Below are 21,797 nucleotides of genomic sequence, written 5' to 3'. Positions count from 1 at the left end.
CAGGTCTACCATCATATTTACTGTAAAGACATCATTGTGGTATCAATCTCCTCATGTATCTCCTAGTTAGGGCGGAACAATTAATCAAAATATTAGCAAAAGTGCAATATGGCGATATTGGAATGGCAGTTTTTTTTGCTAAAGGTCAAATGTGTCACAACATACAAATTATATCTGAAGCATTGTGGTGCTACAGCGATGCCCCAGCCTACATATCATATTCTCCAGACCTAAGGGAACATGCTTGTTTGGTAAAGATATTAGCAAGAATCACATTGTGTAACCTGGTGATAGAAAGGCACCAAAACGCCAAAAACTTTTCTGTTTGATCCTGAAAGTACAAGCAGGTCCTATTGCCCTTGACTCGATGTAGACAAAGATCTGTTTGTCTCGATAAAGTTAACATACTTAATGATTGTCCAGGCATTTGCAGCCTCCACTCACTCCAATATTTACTCAACTATGCCAATATGAGGACTGGGGAGACGATACTGACTAAATCAGCAGGACTGCAGATTCACAGCGGGAACACATTACTGCTATCCACAGATGAGGGAACATTTTTATCCTTTCTCGTCCGCACTCAGTCATCCACAAGAGAGAGCATTTCCACACCTCTCCCAACTCAATCACAATTAATGATGGGGTGTGAGCAGTAAATTTGGGGTATTAAAATGCCTTCAGCGCTCCATTGAGTCGGGTTAGAAGTATGTGTGTAATTAGGAAACAAGCAAACATGCTGGAGCCGAGAAATGGAGTTGTTTTCAATTAAGGCCAACAAAGCAGAACGTACTTAGCTGGTGGACCAGCCAAAACTTGATAGGGCTGATTGGTGCTTAAATTGACAGGAGGAGATCTCATTACAGCAACAGGCAAAGACGTAAATAGTCATAAACCTGTGTCTATCACAAATTGAGATGTGAAGGTGTTCTGGGAGCCAGTACTTGTGTCATTAACAAGAAGCGGCAGGGAGAACATTGGATATTAAGCTACAAGATTGTGTGCAAGTTGCATTTGTGTGTATGACATTTCAGCATACATAATCCCATTAAACGCAGTCAGTTATGGAGTGGAACGTTTGGCAGCAGTTCTGTGTTTTTCTGTTGAAAATCAGCCAAAGCCTTTGTTGTGGAGTTGGCTCAGTCAGAGCATGAATGAATGGATTAGATATGAGAGTGAGTCCCATAAGACAGAGAGGGAGCTGAAGGGACAAGGAGTGGTTGTGCTTTTGGCCCATATGAACTGGTGGTGACTTTATTAATGTCTGTATTAATTCCCTGCACATAGCCATGACACACAAAGCAAAGCCTGCTGTCTGACAGCATTCGGGGTCGGAGGAAGGTGCGTGAAGAAGGAGACAGAGAGAGAAATGAAGATGTGTGTGCACATTGTTGAAAGATAAAGATGACAGAATCACACTAATGTGGCGCTGACTGCATAATGAAGGTACTGCTGTCAGAAAAAATTACCTTTGGAAAAAGGCCATACCAGCCACAATACTGCACGACCCATGCTGGTAGAAATAATAAATGGAATGTAATTAGCATATCAAGATATGCTGTTGACAGAAGGGTGAAGTGCCACATGTGTGAGGAAATATGGTGATGCAGTGGAAATAGCAGCTTTACATTCGTCTCTCTAAACGAGGGTTGAAAGGTGAAAAACTGGGTGCTCATTTTAATCAAAAGAACAATGTCTGTTTGCCCTGCGAGCTTTTAAACCTTATGTTCACTGTTAATTTGGGTTACATTTGAGCTCATTATGTGAATTTCGTTTGCTTCACACAAGGGAAGACTGTAACCTTTGTTAGTGGTTAAAAGCAAGGTACATTTTTGATTTGTATACGAGATGAATGAGATAACACCGCAGGCTACACGATACTGTGTACACCGTTAATAAGCTGCTTTACATGGCTTTATTTGCACTCTGCACATTTTCTGTGTACTGCATGATTCACTAGACTACCAGAAGGGATTTTGTTGTGCTGTAGCATCATCCCAGTTAATTTCGCGTTAATGAGAAAATCCAGCATGTTGTATATTCAAGTGAGCTAGAGCAATTACAGGGCCATTATCTGAAAAAATAAATAAATAAACAAAAGCAATAAAAAAAAACAATCTCCGAACTTACATCATATAGTAACTTAGGAATTGAAAACAAAGTTGCACACATACACCCACACTCATTGGCTCCCTCCTGTTATACTGTACCTACACACACACACACACACACACACACACACACACACACGTGCTGCATCAGTTAACAGAGTTTTCTGCTCCTTGTGTGTTTCAGCTGCGTCCTGGAGAAGCCTTCACTGTGTATCACACCAGCCCTACTCTGTCCAGTCTGTCTAAACCTGTGGTGCTGTGGACTCAGCAGGACGTCTGCAAGTGGCTTAAGAAACACTGTCCTCACAACTACCTGACCTATGTAGAGGCCTTCTCCCATCACGCCATCACAGGTACTGTCCACAACACATGATGCATAATTTCTTACTGAATTCATCACTGATTTCATCTTTGCGACTCTTAATGGTGCAGAAATGAACTGCAGATGTAGCTTGATGGTGATACCCTCAAACATTGCTCACTGACCTCTGCTCCTTCTAATAAGGAACGCTGCGGTGCTTCTATAGACTAAGACACTGCAAACCAATACCATAAAAGGCTTACCAAATGTCACAGAAGTTTTATTTTTAGGTTTGTGGTTCCACAGCTTAGCTTTTTCAACTGGAAACAGGTTTACACCCAAATCTCTCCAAAGGAGATTTAAAAGGCATTCATGTGAGGTAACGAAAGGAGTGCAGCCTATTTTTGGAGAAGAAAGGGAAAGCTGCGGAAAAAATGGAAATGGTGGGTTATCGCGCTTCGAGTTCAAACAACACCCCCACCCACACGCACACACGTACACACATATATTTGTTAGCAAGCCCACCCAAATGCATGCAAAAGCATATACACACATAACACCAATAGACACACATGAGCAGGTGCATACAAATGTGTACACAGACACTCGCACAAAAACACACAAATACACATTTATTCACACGCATCCCCAGCCTTGACAGACCAGACGGGTAGAACAGTTTTTTTTTTTCTTTTTTTTTTGCACTGTCTCTCAGAGAACAGATTGCTGTTCCTTGCCGAAGGGTCAGCCACCACTCACTTACATTTGCATGCACACAAACACACACACACACACAAGCACATACATACACACTGGCTTCAGGGTTAACAGCGCTGCCGCCGTCATAGTTACAGCAGCTCTGATCTGATCATTTTTATTTATATATTCTCAAACAGACAGGAGACAAAGATAGGCTTGGATCCAGCTATCCTTGCGTATTCGCTCCCTGATGTCCAGCTGGATTCCATTTCGCCTGGGTTATTAGCTCCTGTGTTTTCTTGTGCAAACGATGGGCGAATATGTCTTTTTGTTGTCAGTGCATATGGTCTGAATCAAAAGAATCGCATCTCTAAATGGCTCTACAATAAAAATTCTCTGAGTTTTCATGCACAGAAAGATGCTGGATCTCGCCAACAGTGGAGAAATGGATTCTGTGTCTGTATCATCTTAGTTCAGTGACCCAAAAGTAATTGCACCTCTCTTGTTCTCTCAGTGAGGGCACCATTATAGCGGATCAGGCTGCCTGGGGAGATCGGTGCAGCTTCTTCTGTGTCTCCTGCTTTCTCACTAAATTCTTGCTATCATCTTTTGTCGTATTCACTTTATCACAGCTGTTGTCATTGTTCTGTCTGGTTGTATTCATGAAGTTGTTAGTAATAGTAGACAATATGACAATTTAGATGGGTGCTGGTCAAAAGCAGGAAATAGAAAGTCAGAATGTGTGCAATGGGATTCTAATTCTGCTTCACCACAGACTAATGTATGTGGAATTTATGATTAATTGAGTCCTCATTATCACAGCTTGTTTCTTCTCCTAATTGACAAGCAAGCCGTATGGAGCATTGTATTAATAGCATCTGGTAGGTGTAGTAGTTTGTAATGGAAAGTGGGTATTTAGCATCATAAGCACTTTGACATAATGTTTTCAATATGAACATTGTGCATCGGTTGCATTTCGATTGAGGGTAGACACCAAAACTACTTGGTTTAAATGAGCATGATAAGGACTTTAGCTATGTACATCACTTACGTACTTTAAGTACATTACATTACTTCACTTATGAAAGAAATAAATCTTTACTGTTGGTTTCACATGGGACCTGAACTCAGATCCCGTGGGTGGAATTGATGCAACCATCTAGCCACCCCTTCCTCCAAATGCAGATTTTCTGTTTCTTTATACCAAATCATTTGACGTGTTGGGAGTGAGAATGGGCTGTCTATAGGGGCACCCAGTGCCTTAAAAAGTGACACCAAGGGATCCTGACCAAGTGTCTAAATGTGACGAGTTGTAAGTGACAGCCGGTTGCAGCACGACCTCCACCGCACCTGTTGAGTAATGGTTCAGATTACACCCAATATTGGCAGATTGAAAAGGTTTGATGCTTGGCTGTGAAAATGGTGTGTATGTGATTTAATGACAGAAGCCGTGTTTTTACCTGGTATCAATAATGTGATCTGTAACTCGATGAGTTCTCAGAATAATGATCACGCATCTTCCATTCACACCGGGTGGTTTTATTCGAGATGCATCTTTTTTTTGTTGTTGTCTACATTCTGCCTGCACGGTGATAAGAAATTGCAAATGCGCTGTAGGGCAGCAGGTTGGAAGACTTCAGCCGTCAGCCAGTCAATAAACTGTCACCTGCTGTCCTTAGCTCGTGTGCGGATAACTTTCTCATCGCTGCAAACTGTATAGATTGCATTTGCAGAGTGAGATCTGATCAAAAAGCAGCAAGCTAGACAACCTTCAGAAGTGGCGGTGCTCACTGGATTGCATTCCAGCTGCTGAGGCATGAATTTACACCTTGCAGTAATAATCTGTTTTCCTTATCAGTGTAATGTATCCTTAAGCAGGTCACAATTTATTCCAGGTGTGAATTGCACATGAGGCAAGATGGAGGCATCGAAAGAACATGAAGAACAGTACATAGACAATATACCGAAAGTGAAATAAAGTTCATAGAAAATGGCTACAGGGCTACATACATACTTACCTCGCTGTTGCTTTATGTACAACATGAAAGAAATATAATACAGTGTCGGCCTTCAGAGACAGCGTGGACTGAACTGGACTGCTATCACAGGTTTAATCTAAAGGTTGTTCTTTCATGAGGAAGTCTTTACCTTCCTCCCTCCTGGATTGCTTTTCAGACAGCTTTAAGTGTCATTATTGTCCTAGCCAAGGCAGAACTGTGTCCCATTTGCCCACAGACATTGTTAATAAGCAATTTATTTTGAAGCCAAATTGAGAAAAGCGATCTCTGTTGAAACAGCTTTTGTTTTTGTGTCTCTTTTCTCCCTTTGACAGCACTGCTTTCCCTATCTGCAGGCAATTATTAGGAGCTGTATTAAGTCTGTCTGAGGGGAATTGATTTGAGCCCCATTCATCTGCTTTGTCTCATTTGTACACACACACACACACACACACACACACACACACATGCACACAGACCAAGGGCAGTGGTTTTTCTAGGACGTACTGGTGCTGCTGTTGGCAAGCACACACGAGAGGGCTGTAGGGGAGATGGAGTGAAGAGGTTGATGAGCGTGTACATGCAGAAGTGTGTGTGTGTGTGTGTGTAAAAAGATTACTGAAACTGTGCACAAAATAAATGGTAAATTATTGTTGTTGTATCCCCAAGACAGTTGCACTCAGACAAAATGGGTTGTTCTACTCTATGTGCTAGAAACAGAGAGCACCTGGACTCAGAGGAAAAGTAAATAATGTGCCTTTAAACCACATGTACACACACATACACATATCCATTAAACCATGATGAAAGCTAACTGGTTTTTCATGGTTTTGTCTCCCAGGGAGTGGAGACTTGCCCACAGTAGAGGTAGCTATTGTCTGTATTGTTCCAGCCCATCTGGTTGTATGGCAAGGTCTGGCTTGTCTAGCTCCAGTGAGAGGTGTATATCATGTTTCAAAGAGTTGGGATGGGGAAAAAAAAATCCAATTAATATATTTCTACATTCTTATAGGATGTTTGATAGTCTGTGTTGCATACAAAGTACCAATCACTTAACTTCAACAAATCTTTGTTTGAGTTTCCTCAATGTTGTGTCCCTGCAGACAAAGGTAAAAGTACATCTGTGCCATCCTGATAACCAAAATTTCACTTCTCCTTCAACACCACTCTCTTTTTTTTTATTTGTTTTGATTGAATTCAGCTGAATTTTCTAAACGTTCAATACCTTTATCAAAAGCTTTTTTTTTCCCAAGCTGAAATCCTATTTCAGTTTACCTCCAGAGTCTACATGCAGCTATGAGCACAGTGGAGGAGGAACATAAAAGACTGAAATGAAGATTGGAGTAGAAAGAGACGCAGATTGATTTGTGAGAGTGCAGATGAGGTCAGCAGATGAGTCTACCGAGTCACACATTTGAAAACGTAAGGGAGGCGCATAAACTGATGGGGGGAAAATGGGTTCCAGAGGTGGAATATGACAGCGTTAAAGGGGCCAGTTTATATCAACAGAAGTGTTTGTCGAATGGTCAAAGAGTTTTACAGATCCCAAACTTTAGGAGAATAATTAGAATAAGGCGGTCCATGTCTGACTGCCTTCCCAGTAATCTGACTTTCACACATACTTCATGCAGCAGTTTTCATGTGTACAACACTGTGGAATGCCTTACAGGAGAGACAGCCGATTCTTTGTGCCGTTATCCCCGTATTTATACGATTATCTTGCTTCTCTCCATGACACCCGGCTTCTCACTCCACCTGCAAGTGTTGTTGTTCAGACAGCTTTAGCCTCCGGATGTGGTCAGATGACATGCGCTGTATTTGTATCAGTTAGGGGATATGGGCAAAGGACTGATGCACTGCTATTACTTTACAGAATACCGGTGTTGCTGAGGTGAAGGTGCTGAGAATACTATGGCTTGAGGCATGTTACATTAGTTTTTACAGATGGTTTTAGAGGCACTTAGCTCAGGCCTGAGTCCACTGAGGATCACAGCAGACCACCGCAGTCGATCTTCTATCTCTGTAAGACACGCAAATCTGTTCTTAGCCCTACGGCCAGTTTTATGAAATATGACCACTGCCTCTCTATTAGGGATATTTATATTTCATGGGCTCAGAAAAGGGACAAAGGACTAATTCTCCTTTCATTTGCTAATTTTCTTGTCTTCTCTTTTGTTCTGCTCTGTTCTCTCCTTTCTTCTTTTCTCGTGCACTCTTCCGACAGACCTGCTTATTAGCTGCTGTGGATAAATAAAGGAACAAGAGACATGGTTTAATGATTGCGTCCCATTATCTACACTTTGAGTCTAAGTGTGTGTGTGTGTGTGTGTGTGTGTGTGTGTGTGTTTGTGTGTGTGTATGCGAGAGTGTGTGTGATAGATAGAGAGGGAGAAAGACCCTGATTACGATGAAGTAAACAGGGTGACGTATGAAGTACGTACATACTGTACATACATTCGGACATAGCTTGGAGGAGTTTTCCTCTGCAGTACATCCTTAATGCATAGATACTGTACAGAAACAGAGCGAAAGATAGAGATACAGCAGAGGTACTGACGTCCACTGAAAGGAAATGGGAATGAATGGAATGAAATGGAGAGTGAGCTGCATGAGTAATGAGTCTAATTATGATTTGGGCATCGTACAGAGCTGCTGCAGGTATGATGGATTCCTCTTCTGTCTGCCTGTGAAGGACATAGCTCCCCTACTCATAGTAATCTGTGTGCGCATGGGTGTGTGTGTTTGGGTGTGTGTGTCTGTAATACCACACAAGCAAGTTTTTGATACGGCCTTTGTGTTTGTGTGAGTGCAACTTGGTTGTAAAAGCTGTTTACTGTGGGTAATGGCATGTTAAATGTGTGTGTCCCCAGGGTTAACTGCCAAACTCTCCAGTAAAACTCAGCCACAGGAAACAGCCAGCCTGAGCAGTCCCTCCCATGCCAGCCTCTTTACTGCTACAGACTGGAAGGGTGCAGTGCGAACAAAGAAATAAACAGTCACAAATTAGATAGTGAATCTACGACATAAATGTGCACATTTGCACCGATAGTGTCGACACTTACACTCGTGCAAAATGGCCATTTAAAGTCTCATATCCCCATGAAATGCATGTGCTTGAAGTATGGGAGGAAATCCACATGCACAAAGGAAGAATGTGCAAACCCCTTTAAGAAGAGGTTGTATTGTGCCTGGAAATTATTTTCTAATAACACCAGGGAGTTTAATCTATCTGGAATGCAACTGTGTCTGTATTTCAGATTGACACCCCAAGGTACTTTTAATCTTGTATTCAGTGTACGGAGCAAATTGAAGGGAGTTTACCTACTGCTGTTTCACAGTTGGCTGTTCATAGAAAAAGTAACTCTTTCACCATCTGGTTGACTGAAAAGACAAGTATACATGGGCTGAATGAAATGAATCAGCTCTATTGGTAAAAATAACTGTGTGGAAAAATGTTCGAAATTCGAAAAGAAACTTAATCCACATGCTCCTCCTCCGGGCAGGACGGGCGTTGCTGCGTTTGAACGGGGAGAAGCTGGAGAGAATGGGAATCGTCCAGGAGACACTGAGGCAGGAGGTCCTCCAACAAGTCCTCCAGCTGCAGGTCAGAGAAGAGGTCCGCAACTTGCAGCTCCTTAGTAGAAGTAAGTAACAAGATGTTGAGTGTGAGCAACCATGTTTCTGTGCATTTCTGTGAGTAACTGTGTTTTTGTGAGAGCGGGAACGATGAAGACACTAACAAACAGGTGGAGAGCAGTTGGGTTTGGCCAAATTGGAAGGAGGAAGTCTGAGGCACGCATGCCTGCTGTGACATACGTGGAGTTGGACATCGAAGTCCAATTGTTTGTGGCTGTGTGTGGCTTTATTGATGGCAGCTCTTGATCTGCTGCCCTGCCTCTGAATGATGGCTTCGGTAAACACTTTTATTATCCAGCCATCAATAAACTGCCTCAGTCTATCACTGCTGACCTGGATTCAGCGGTTTGATGTGGCTTCCTTCTTGCAAGCCTGTTTTGACTGTTGTAGTGATTGTTGTAGGTGGTTGTTGAGTCATCAAAGTGAAATGTCCACACAATTTCCTTTCTCTAGAAGTGGATTTCAAATGTTCCCTGGAGATTGTTTACATCTTCCACTTTGCAATAAAATGTTCCCTGTTGACACCTGGATAAATACTACACGAGTATCAGAAGAAAAGTCCACCAAATGTACTTATTGCAGATACATGCATAAATATTGTTTTAACTCTTCAGTTTTATTACGCCTGAATAAAAGGCATTTCTTTTGTAATCTGAACCAAATGCACTGAGCATCTTCACCAGCCATTTCACTCCTTCATTCTCCTGTGGGCACCATAATCTTCAAGATCATAACCTACTCTCAGCTGCAGCAGCATCCTGGTTGAGCTCATGTCTCGAATGAGTGGGAATCTGCAGCGTTTAAGGGGAACTGCAACATGCTCGTTGCTTTAGTAGTTTCTAATGTGCTGTCTAGTAATTCAGCACTGAAGCAAGGAGCAAAAAATGTCGAGCAGTTTTAACTGTTCCTTTCTGATTCATGTAGCACCCTGAAGAGAGGAACCTCATCTGCAGAAATAAAAAAAAATAATAATAACTGTGTAACCATTTGCTCTAAAAGGTCCAATCTCCCCTGAGATAAGTAGGTCTGACCAAAAAAGACTAATACATTAGCAATGAAGCTGCTTATGCCATCAACTGATCATTATGAGCTGATGGCATAAGGGCTCTTACAATCACCAGCTACATTCAAACAAGTAAGTGAAGCGGTCTTTGCAATCTGACAAGCTCACACTCTCACTTTGTGATCATTCATGCTGCTGATGCTGTTTTTTTTCCCCCTGCATTCTCCTACTCACTACAGTCTGCTTTGAGGTAAGTGCTTGACAGAAATGATATAAATAACTCGAGATTTTATGCCCATTTTAATCTTTCCTTTGACCCACCTTTGGGACCTGAATGTGTTTTTGTAGACATCAACATCAACTGCGTATCTGAGCCAGATTTTGTGAGAGCTCCACACTCCCACAGCAATATGAAAAGTGTTTGCGAGTGAGGGAGACAGAAGGAGGTAGATGTGATCTAAAAGATAAGGAGACTGCAACTCTGGGATCTATAGAGACTAAGCAAGTCATATAAATGGGCTCCTGACTGTGAGATGGCATTTGGCAATATAATCAGTTTATGTGAAGTCATTGAATAGCACGGTATAAAATAGTTTAAACAAAGCATTTTCGAAAACTTCAGGAAAAAACAAACCATAGGCACCATGAACCAAACAAGCCTTTCTCTGAGCCAGTGATGATATAAAAGATCAGCCCTGCTGAGCAAGTAAACTGAATCTCTCTGGTTGGACTGACTCAGTGAAGGCGGCAATGGTGGAGGAAGTACTCAGGTCTTTCAGTTAAATGTGTAAAAATAGGGAGTCAAAAGTAAAAGTCACGCAAAAAGTCTAATTTAAGTGAAAGTACAAAAGTATTAACATCAAAGTAGGTGGGACTTCTACATAGACATTCAAACCCTGGCCATACGAGTTACACAATCCTGGCACAACGGGCGTGATGTGGTTTACATCAACCAGCAATGACTGGTTGGCCACAGCTGCAGATTGGAGCAACCGTATTAACAGAGTAGGCTTCAGCAACTAGGAATGTGGCAAAGCCCCTGGTCCTGACAGTATTTGTGTAATTACTCTCACTGCCAGAAGGGGGAATCAACAGTTCTGCACTGCAGGTTTAAAATGCCAACAGTAAAAGTGCAGAATGGCCCATTTCAGAATAATATATATGATAGTACTGGATTATAATTATTAATGCATTTATCACTTTAATATTGCAGCTGGTAAAGACGAGGTTCGTTTTAATTACTTTATGTACTGCTCGGTAGCGTATATGTTATGTTAATAATCTGCAAAATGACCTAGTAACTGATAAAAGTAATTGAGTATGAAGTACAATATGTGCTTCAAATATACAAGTGCTTCCCACCACCAAGCATATGTGATATGTGACAAAGGTACCTCGCACGTCACAGTTGCTTGTTCCTTTAACCAGTGGATGGCCAGAACACACAAATCCAAATTCTCCTCTCTAATAATTTCAGCTCACTCCTCTTAGACAATTAGTGGAAATAGTTTTTTATGACGTACATGTCAATCAAGACTGTTGAATTGAATTAAAATGAAAGATGGAATGCAATGACTGGTAAGGAGAAAAAATTAAATTGCTGTTGGACACTTCTATTCATAGAGCAATGCAAATGTAATTTGCCAGTTCAGCAGGCTCTGACTCTAAGCAATAAGGGCAAGCTAATTTGGTGGCCTCATAAAACACCTGAGGTTCACAGGGTTGGAGGCTATTCGGAGGTGATAAAGGTAAGACCGGGTGGGAGGCGTCCGAAGGGGTGGTAATGGGGGTTGTTTCAGTGCTGGAAATGAAATGAGAAGTGTGATGAGATGGTGATAAGGTGTAGATGAGGACAGGGGTGATGGAGGTCTGAGTGTTCACGCAGCCAGCAGGCAAACACACGTCTCTGCACCTCAACTTTAATAAATGAGGTGTATCCAAAAATAATGTTAAGTGTTAATGTCTCTCAACAACTCGTGCAGTATGTAGGTGCTTTTAACCAAACTAACAATATCTCTAGTGATGGCAATGTCAGTTCAGTCCACCACTTTGGTCCAGACTGGAATATCTTTATAGCTACCAGGTAGATGACCGCCATGACAGCTTGTGCAGACATTCGTGGTCCCCAGAGATTGAATTGTAATAACTTTAATGATCTCCTGATTTTTCAGCAGCAGGTCAAAATGTTCACTTATCCAGTGAAATATTATAACATGTACTTTATGGATCGACACTTAAATTTTGGATGGATATTCATGGTCCCCAGAGGATGACTCCCACTGTCTTTGGCGATTCCTCTATCACCACCATGTAGTTGGTGGTTTTGAGTGAAATCTCTCAACAATTTGAGGACAATTGTGCTCCTCACAGGCTGAAATGTGACCGTTCACATTTATCTCCACTGCAGCCTCACAGAGCTACTAGCACGGCTGCAGACTCACACACTGATATGGTGAGGAGAGAGATGATGCTGATGTTTCGACTGGCAATTCGTAGGTGATGTATGTGGAGAAGCGTAGTGATGGTGGAATAGAAAGGATGAGGGCTAGAGGTGAGAAATAAAGAGCCGGACTTGTCACAGACTAGCTAATGCACCTGCTGGATTTGCCGTCACGCTCATCGTTAAGAAGCAGAACACAGGCTGTTTTGGTTCACACTGTACTGCACTCAGCCTAACGCACCCGTCCAGCTATTCTCCCTGAGTGATTCTCCTGATACATTTACAATTCTGGTGTGATTTAGTAAAGCCTTGTGTCATACCGCCTGTCAGCTTTGATTTATCTCCAATGGATTTACCAAAAATTAAATATTGATCTCACAATAAATGTTGAAAAGAGGACGAAAATACGAATAAGCTCGAATGTGATGCGAGTTTGTCTCTGATCTGAGCCATGATAGCAGGATTTAACACGACCCTTACAAGGCTCTCACATCAGCAGCTTTGTGAAATGTTCTCTTCTGTGATTCCTTAAACCTTTACAAGCAAGTGTAAGTGCTGTCTCTGTGTCTTCTCCAGCTCCTTTTGAAAATAAAACATGTGATACAAAATTAAGAGGACAAATGATAGCAAAGAGCACCGAAACGCCTGAAGGATTAGGTTTAAAAATGGAGAGCAAAGAAAAGGAAGAAGAGGGAGCGATATAAAAAAAAAAAAAAAAAAGAGGATAGAGCCGTGGAGGTGAAGGTGAGATGTTGAACAGATCACGGAGATAAGGAAATGAGACGGGTAAAGAGGTTAATGAAGGAACATGGACAGTGAAAGAAAGCTTGGTCTGAGAGCTTGTTTTATTCCCTGGCTGTGGGGCCCTACGTTCTGCTCCGTGGTAATCTGTCAGGAGCAGGCTCACTTGCTCAAAGCACTGTAATAGCGTTTCACACTCAACATGGAATCACATTACTTCTGTTGCAAATTATTGTTGAAAATGTTGTTCTCCACACAATAACCAAAGGAAAAAAAATGAGTGTGAAGTAAAAAAAAAAAAAGCATGTCTGTGACTGAATGAGATAGTGATTTTTTGTGTTTGAGTCAACAGAAAATGTATGTAAGTGTATTTGTTGCTGATTTTTCATGTTTTTACTTTTGATTAGGAAATGGGATGATTTCAGGAAAGGGTTTTAACAACAGAATTAAATTTGTATTAAAGGGGCACCTCGACGGTGTTACACATTAAGGTCAGCTTACTCATCATGTCGGGGACTACTCAGCCAGTCAAAACTGTTGTATAATGTCCTCCCTGACTCTGGAGGCAGCTTTCTGAAGTCTGACGAACACAGTGTCCTCAGGGTTTCCTTGAATTAGGCTTGAGATTTAAAATAGTTGACAGAAAACGTGCACTGCACACTGGAAGTGCAGAGATGGAAGGCTGAGTTAAAAGTCCCTCAACTGCAGCAGCTTTGACCATTTTTTTTAACACCTGTCTCTCACAAGACTCCCAAATTTAAGGGCGTGCAAAACTTCATTTCCGCTCCCCTTAAACTTTTGTTCTCTGTAATAGCAGCTAAGTGACATTTTTCTTTGTTTCCTCAGTGAACAGAAATCTTTCTCATACATTTTATCAGATCTCTTCTGAGAACGCTGTCTGCTGAATATTCCTCACTGCCTTCTTCTTTACCGCTGTCATAGAATACGTGAATGGAACCATGAATTTGTGAATGTGGTGTTATTTTCAACACGCAGCACAGCATCTGACACCTTCAGGCGCTTTGTGAGTTTGAAGAATGGGACACAGCAGCCAGCTAAGGAACAGAGTACTGCAAACATGTGTAAGATGAGCACAAATGCTGAATTACAGGCTACTTATAGTAGACTTCATGTTCTTCCACAACTGAAGAAGAGCCTCAAACTGGACACGAATTATCACAAATTGGACATTTTTATATGTCTGTTATATGAAATGCAAAGAGTAAAGTTTTGGCTGAATAAAAACAAATTTGATTAAGAAAAAGCTTTAAGTCATGCTGCTGTCATGCTGCTGTGTGAATGTCATCCCCCTTTCTTGCTCCCTCATTGAGCATAGTGAAGTTTTGATATGCATTATCAGTGCTGGGAGTCATTTTGAAGTTTTTGACTCCATTCAAACTCCAACAAACTATGAACTTTTTCCATCCTTTTCCATCCTACAGAGGGTGTGAACCTCAAAGCGTATATTTTTGTGTTAGGATCACTAGGGCAAAGTTTCAGGTCATGGCTGAATAACAAAACTTATTCAAATTTTAAAGTTGCTGCCAGTTGAAAAATAATGCAGTGTGGAAATTCAAAGCAGAGCATCAAAGCTGAATGCAATTGTACATACGGGCCCATCCTCCACTTCAACCTTCACTGCTGCCGTTTGCATTGCATTATTTCAGTCTGTTGTTCGTGTTTCCTCTTGCACATAACCCTTTCAAGGGAGGGAAAGCTGTTCCCTTTTGTGCATGTATCTTGTGTTTGTATTTTTTTGACGCTGTATTTCATGTTTTCAGGAGGCAAGGCTGTGCTATTTACCAGTCAGTCAGTGAAAAGTAGGGATGATGTCTTCCACAGCCCAGAGCCACAGCTCTCAGGGTAGTGTGAACCATGCAGGGGTTGTGCTAACATCTGCAAAGCTTTGGGGGGGGAGGATTCAGATCAGAGCCCAGAGGGGGATCTGATCTCCTTCTTCTCAGCCTCTGGATATTGGTATATCTTTATAATAAACTGTCAGTCCCTCCTTCCTTCTCAACGCATCAAATTTTCATCAAAGTCGGTCTCCGCCTTTGTGTGTAGCCATCTGCCATGTTTCAGACTCTCAGCGGTAATTAGCTGAAACAGGATGGCATTGAGAATAGCCCCAATGGCAAGCCTTGACCCCCTAGCCCGCCTCAAAAGATATGCGGCCGGCTGCCGTGGGAGGCTGTCTTGCTAACCTTGTTCCTCTGAAACGCTCCTGTGATGTTGCCCGTCCTTGCAGAGCTTTACTCAGAGCTCCATGTGGCGTCTGCCAGCTGAACTGTAGCTCTGAATTAGAATATGAATGAAACTCTGAGCATGACAGACAGAGAAAAAGGAGGAACATGTCAGTTCTCCTCAGCGCAAATTTTGCCCGGCTGCTGTTCAAGCCCCTCTTCCCCTCTGCCTCTCCTCCTCCTCTGCTGCACCTATAGGCTCTGACGACTCCATTGGGAGCTCATTTGAAAGGATTTCTATCAGAGAAGCGGTTGTCTCTGCGTTTGTACAAGCCTCAAGTCAAATCAGTTCCTCTCCATCCTTCTGTCTCTCTCTCTCTTTCTCTCTCCATCGTTTCCTGGTTCAGGTTCACTCCAGTGCCACATTACATCTGTCTGTGTCTAGAGACAGGTGGCGCGTCTTCCTCAGCTATCAGGAGGCGGGGTGGGGGGGGGGCTTAGGGCTGAAATGCCAGCAGTCTGGGAGAGGAAAGTCCACCTTCCCACTGACACCGTGTGTCATTTCAGGACACAACGAGGTGGCTAGTTGTCAGGGAAACCACCTGGTCACATCTGTTGTTTCGAGAGGGAGACAAAGAGGTAATGACATTGAGAAAAAAGGCTTGTTATTTCCTGCTGATTAGCTTAATGACATAATTTTGTCCCTTTAATGTAAAGCTATTTTGAATTTAACTGCAGTGTATATTGAAACAGCACAGTAGAATAATGCTGTAGAAATATGCACACTAGGCTTTGTATATATTATAAATCGAGCTCCACACCTGCATTTGATTATTAAACACCTCTATTTTGAAGATGTTCTTCTTTTCTCTCTCTCTACCTGCATCGGCAACATCGCAGCACCCTTCGTGCACTGCCACGGTTCTCTTACTTATTCAGTCAACCAGTGTTTCATGCTAAATTATTGGTTGTTACAGAGGTTGTTGCTCTGTGATTGAGTGCAGCGTGTTACATGATGAGAGGCCAGCCACGTGGGTAACTTGAAAATTCACTACAGTCTGGGGGAGTAAGGTGTCACATACAGATTCAGGAAGGTTATGAGCCCCATACTTGTGCTTTGAAAAGGCTTTTAGATGAGAGTGATGTGTTTCCAAGGCGAGATCATTTTAGCATGCAGGAGCAAACGCTGCATGGTGCATTAACAGAGACAGACTTACAGGCCTGTTTCCAAAAAAGTTGGGACACTGTGAAAAGCATAAATACAACAGAATGTGAACATTTGCTATTCGTTTTTGATATATGCTCAATTGAAAACTGTACAAGGGCAATGCTTTACCTCATAAGATTGTATGCTTTTTGTAAATACATGCTCAATCTGAATTTGATGCAGCAACACGTTTCAAAGAAGTTGGAACAGGAGCAACAAAAGACTGGGAACGATGTGGAATGCTCCAAAAACACCTGTTTGGATCATTCCACAGGTTCATGGTAACAGGTGACAGAATCATGATTGGGTATGAAAGGGGCATCCTGGAAAGGTTCAGTCGTTCACAAGCGAGGATCGAGCGAGGTTCACCACTTTGTGAACACATGATTGTATAAAGGATATACAAGGATAGGGATCCTAACTTTTTTTGGAATCAGGGTTATATAATGGGACATGATGCGAGAGTACTGTTTCTGCTCTTTAACCTCTGCTTTCTCTATCCATGCAAATCCTAATTATGTACTGCCCCGCCCCCCCCCTTCCCTCCCTCCTCTCTCTCTCTCTCTCTCTCTCTCTCTCTCTCTCTCTCTCACTCTGCAGCCTCCTTTGGAAACTTCTCTTAGCTCATCCCTGGATCCATTTGGCAGCCTTTTCCCTCATCCCCTGTCACAATACATCTCCAGGAGCCATGGAAGAGCTGCTGTCTTCAGATATGTGAGCGGAGAATCAACGAGTGAAAGGGGAGAGGACGAGCCTATAGACTACATGCCAGCCCGTCTGGAGGATTCTCATTCAACACGGCCAATCTGGTTTACAGACACTGAAACAGAGACAAAGCCCAGCTCAAGGCAGGGGAACCCACTGTAACATAGTGATAAGATGTAAGATTCACAACACTAGTGATGATGTAGGCCTCTCACTGGTATATGCTTGATCACAGCAAATCTCCTTTTGATTTCCTGCCTCATTCGGACTGATTGGGCAATTAAGACAGAACTGTGATGAATAACTGCGCTTGGGTTTATTTTTGACATTTGCTTTACATGTGCACAGTATTTTCTCTCATAGTCGTTCCCCTCTGGTGAAGGTCACTACATGAATAACTCTCTGGCACAGATTCATCTCACCTTAAACTCTGAACCCAGTGATTGTGAAAACATGTGGTGTAAACATGGATTTACATGCAGCGCCGCCATTTGACCTGTGGATAGAGGAAGCCTCCAGTTGAGCGTGTTCACAAGGAATTACAACTGGTCCTAAATACATTTCGACTAATACCAATACGATTTTTAATCAATTCCCCGCCCACACTGCATTTTCATCTCTTTAATTTTGGACTTTTGAGTTTGGAGCATCGACAATAACACTTAAAGCCGAATGTCATTCCAACAATCAGTCTCTTTGTATGTGACTGATCTGCAGTATGTCAGCAAGAAGTTAGAAATATATATGTACGGTATGAGCGTTGTAGAATAACTGTAAAATCTGCGTATACTGTAACAGTATTAGTCTTTTATTATTGGAGTGGATCCTGAGGAGTTAATGTGATAATCACTGACCGTCTATGCTTTATAAAGCAATAATTTAAATCATAAAGGGTGGAGAGGAGTAGCACTGTGTGGGAAACATATTAAGAAGTCTTTTTTTAACGAGTTGAGGTGCAAGTGTGAGTATCTGCTGTGGGAAATATACATGTTTGTCACAGTGGCAGCATTTGCCAGCCTCGTAGCTTCAGTGTGTGTGTGTGTGTGTGTGCTACTGTATACTGTACGTCATCTCTCGCGCACAAACACGAAGAAAAAGGACAAGCCTCTGTAGTATTCTACCCACTTACTGTCCCTGGTGTGACACTGTGATGTCAAATACTCGGATATCGAGACAGCATGACAGCTACCCAGATGCAAGATTCCCAGCGTGACTGAAGCGAGCACCTTTGATGCCACTGGAGACAGCAGCAGACAGCCGTGTACGATGGCGACGTTTCAGTCACGTAAATAAATAAATTAGTTCAAACAATCAAAACCATCCTTCCACCTGTACTCTGAGAGGAGGTCTTTGGCTAATGTAAGTAATTGACTGTTAAAAGGGAGAAAACATGCTGTATTATTTTTGGATTACCTGACGTACTGTAAATATTGACACTTTTGGTTTACTTTGTCAGATGATTGATGAAAAATGAAACGTATTTATCTGCTTTACAGATATGAAGACATGTGGTCTGGAAGGTGGTGAAAGTTGTCTTTTTAGAATAAACTAATTGAGATTGTTGGTCCTGATTTTCATATTGTATTTACTATAACATGTTAATTGTTTTGATTCTTGAGTTTTTAATATAGAGTCCAGTCAGCACACACTGAAACACATTTAATACAAAACTTACATCAACTCAACAAAATGTCCTGATTAGAAATAAGCAAAAATTAACAAGGTACATTTAAAAAAGCAACCAAAACAAATTAAGGCAGGTATCAAAAAACAGACGTCAACACTCATTCGTCTGAAGATTTTTTCTATATGGGGCGACATTTCAAGTTGTTAAAACATTTTTTTCCCCCAAATGTATGACAGAAATCACTTCTTTGGAACGAGTTTGCAATTGTTGTTTTCTAGTCTTTGAGAGTCAGTTTGTGCACTGGCAGTTTTCCCATCATCAAAGCTGATTGCACAGGAGAAGGAAGTGATGGAGTGTCCTCCGAGCAGCCACAAAAGCCTCCGTGTGGAAGGACAGTTGGATGACATCCACTGGAAAACATTAGACCAAAATAAATGGAGCATTGGACAGTCACAGGGTTCCGTCTGTCTCAACGCTGACGCTGTAATTAACCTGCGCCGGGTGTTTACAGAACGTGTGAATTTGGAATAATGCAAACTTCCAAACCCTTTTGGCAACAACATCCTTCTTTTCTTTTCCCCATTCTTCGGTGACACACTTGGTGGAGGTGGAATCACTGAAAACACGATTCACAAAAGTAGAAATAAAACGTTTTACTATAATGTGTTCACTGAGCGTGCAGAAACTCCACGAGATCGCCCTTTCCCTGTGTGATGGTTTTTTTACACGTACACACATGCGCACCCACACACAGAAACCCAACTGCTTCCATTTAAGTTGCACAAAAGTGATTCACCTCAGTGGCCCTCTCCTCAAATCCCAAAAGTGTCCCCAGATGTCCTTTTCTAGCCAAAACCAAGAAATGCTGCACAGCATCTGTCTTTCTTTTTCTCTGTCTTGTTCCCTCTTTTGTTCGTCCTTCTTTACTACCTTCCTTCTGTCGTTTGTTCCCTCCTTTCTTATATTCATGATATTAGCTTAAATAGTGCATGTTTAGCTTCCCAGTATGTGAGAATACAGGCAGAAAAAAAAAAACATTAAAAAAAGAAAACACAGCTAATCCAAAATGTCAAAATCTGAATTACGAGGATTGCACACGATATTTGGTAAGTCAAACTGGCACCACAGCTCTGACCTGTCGCTCAGGGTCCACAAGTTACGATTACTCTGAATGCAAAACAGTGCTGGCTGACACACATACTTTGTCTCTGTGTATAGTTCACATACACACAAACACACACACACACACACTGGGATCCAATTACTGAGAGACATGAAGCATCTCACCAGTTGATAACAAGGCACATGTATGATAAACAGATTCAGTGAACAGTGGCCTTCCCAACCCTGAATAAATCGGTGGAGCAGATGGGTGGATGGTGCAGTTAATTGGTTGCTGTTTATTGTTAAGTGTCTTTTTTTTGTGCGTTTTTTTTTTTTTTGAAAGCTTGTCTTTCGTCATTATTCTCTAAAACACCCAAACGCTGAGAGTCTCCATCCAGCTTGTTTATCGTTATCTGCTTGTGGCTTTGATCAGCTGGATCTCAGTCCTCTGACAGCACTGGAATAGAATGAGAAACACACTGTCCTCACTCATCAGCCTCTGCTGAGGAGCCCTTAAGCAGCTGCTCCAGTGGAGCTGCTCAGTGGCGTAAACAGCTGAAGACTAATTTTTCTGGCCAGCGCCCAAGTGCTAATATTCAGTGTACCACTACAAAGCAAGTCAGTGTGGAAAAAGTGCATGCGTGCTCACTCAACTTTCACTTTAAAGGTCAAAAGATAAATAACACAATCAGCTGCTGGATGGACTCGTCAAGAGCCTTTTAGGGCACGGACCACTCCACCTGGCCAGTTTTAAAAACCATTAAGTAGCCTTTTGCTCACTCAGCAGAGGAAGGGTGGGAACATAAATCACCGCCACGGTAAAAGGATTAATCACGGGTCAAACAAGGCCCCGCGTGAACTATTCATCAGCAGCCATTAAAGAGAGCAGGAGGAAGATTTAACTTTATCAATTGGACACACTGTGCATGAGAACGGCAGCTGTCACCCAGCAGAGAGAGAAACACCCCACGGGCTCGGTGTGACGTGAAATCAGCCGGTCATCCCCTCAAGTCCGCTGAGACCAAAGTCGTAGTCCCAGGATGCATCGACACACGTGAGACTGGCATGAAAATCAACAACACGTTTAGAATAGGGACAAGGATGCTGCAGGGGCCCGAGTTTCCTCAAGAGCTGCTCCTACTGACGGGACAACACTGCCCCCTAGTGGAGAATGAATGCAGACAAACGTCGAGTGGGCATTAAAAATGTAGAAATCTTTTGTTAATCGCAGCAATAAAATTAAACATTAACTTTTTAACATATGGTCTAACATTGTTGTTAAACGTGAATCCGTGGGATGATATAATTTTCTTAGACAATAAACCCAAGACAGCATAGCAGTCTGCAAAAAGATGGATTAGTAATTAAAAGGTCTTTCATCTTTCTGTCTTGACTATCAATTTTATCCATATCTGCATGAAAAAAAAATATTTTACACTCTCATCCGTGTAGCTGCTGGTGTCTTTGTAACACTGATTTAACTAACATCCATCCAACAAAAATACATTCTAAGTTATTTAACCACGTGGTAGCGTGGGCCGATGCACGCCTCGGTGGAAACATGGGGCTCTGCTGCCCTCTGCTGGCAGCGCTGCAAACACTTTTTACACACACATTACATCATGGTTTCGGATGATTTCCACTAATAGGAAATATTAGGTCATGATGACAGGCACCAATCAAAGACTAAGAGAGCCCCTCTGTTGTTTTACCGAAACCGAGCGAGATGGCAGTGATACCATGAATGATTCATTTATTGAGCCGTGTTACAAGAAGAAGACGTGGCTTCACACCACATGTTAAACATTCATTATCAGCACACTTTAATGTGGGAAATGCCAGGGGTGTGCATGACGCCCGTAGTCAACTTGCAGCAATTTAAAAAAATCCAATACTATATTGACTGTAGGCTTATGTAGCTGTTATGAACATGAATAGGATTAATAGCTCGTGCCTAAATATTGACCTTGAATTTTGGGATTGCAGGATAGATTAAAACATAAAAGCCTGGTTTTAAATGGACAAAGCTGAGCAAACTCATTA

At 42.1% G+C, this 21,797-nt stretch overlaps 1 protein-coding gene across 1 annotated transcript in view; it reads left to right on the top strand.

Annotated features, from left to right (window-relative positions):
- Positions 1-18,586, top strand: part of LOC143327701 (sterile alpha motif domain-containing protein 10-like) — a 46,926-nt gene extending 28,340 nt beyond the window's left edge. The window contains exons 3-5 of the mRNA XM_076742190.1: positions 2,296-2,464; positions 8,612-8,752; positions 16,919-18,586. Of these exons, the coding sequence (XP_076598305.1) occupies positions 2,296-2,464; positions 8,612-8,752; positions 16,919-16,941 (333 nt within the window). The 3' untranslated portion in view covers positions 16,942-18,586. The remainder of the gene's footprint in view (positions 1-2,295; positions 2,465-8,611; positions 8,753-16,918) is intronic.
- The last annotated feature ends 3,211 nt before the right edge of the window (positions 18,587-21,797 follow it).

Source organism: Chaetodon auriga, chromosome 10 (assembly GCF_051107435.1).
Source record: "Chaetodon auriga isolate fChaAug3 chromosome 10, fChaAug3.hap1, whole genome shotgun sequence".
Lineage (NCBI taxonomy): Eukaryota > Metazoa > Chordata > Actinopteri > Chaetodontiformes > Chaetodontidae > Chaetodon > Chaetodon auriga.
Note: the sequence above shows the minus strand (reverse complement) of the source record. Positions and strands in the feature narration are given on the sequence as shown.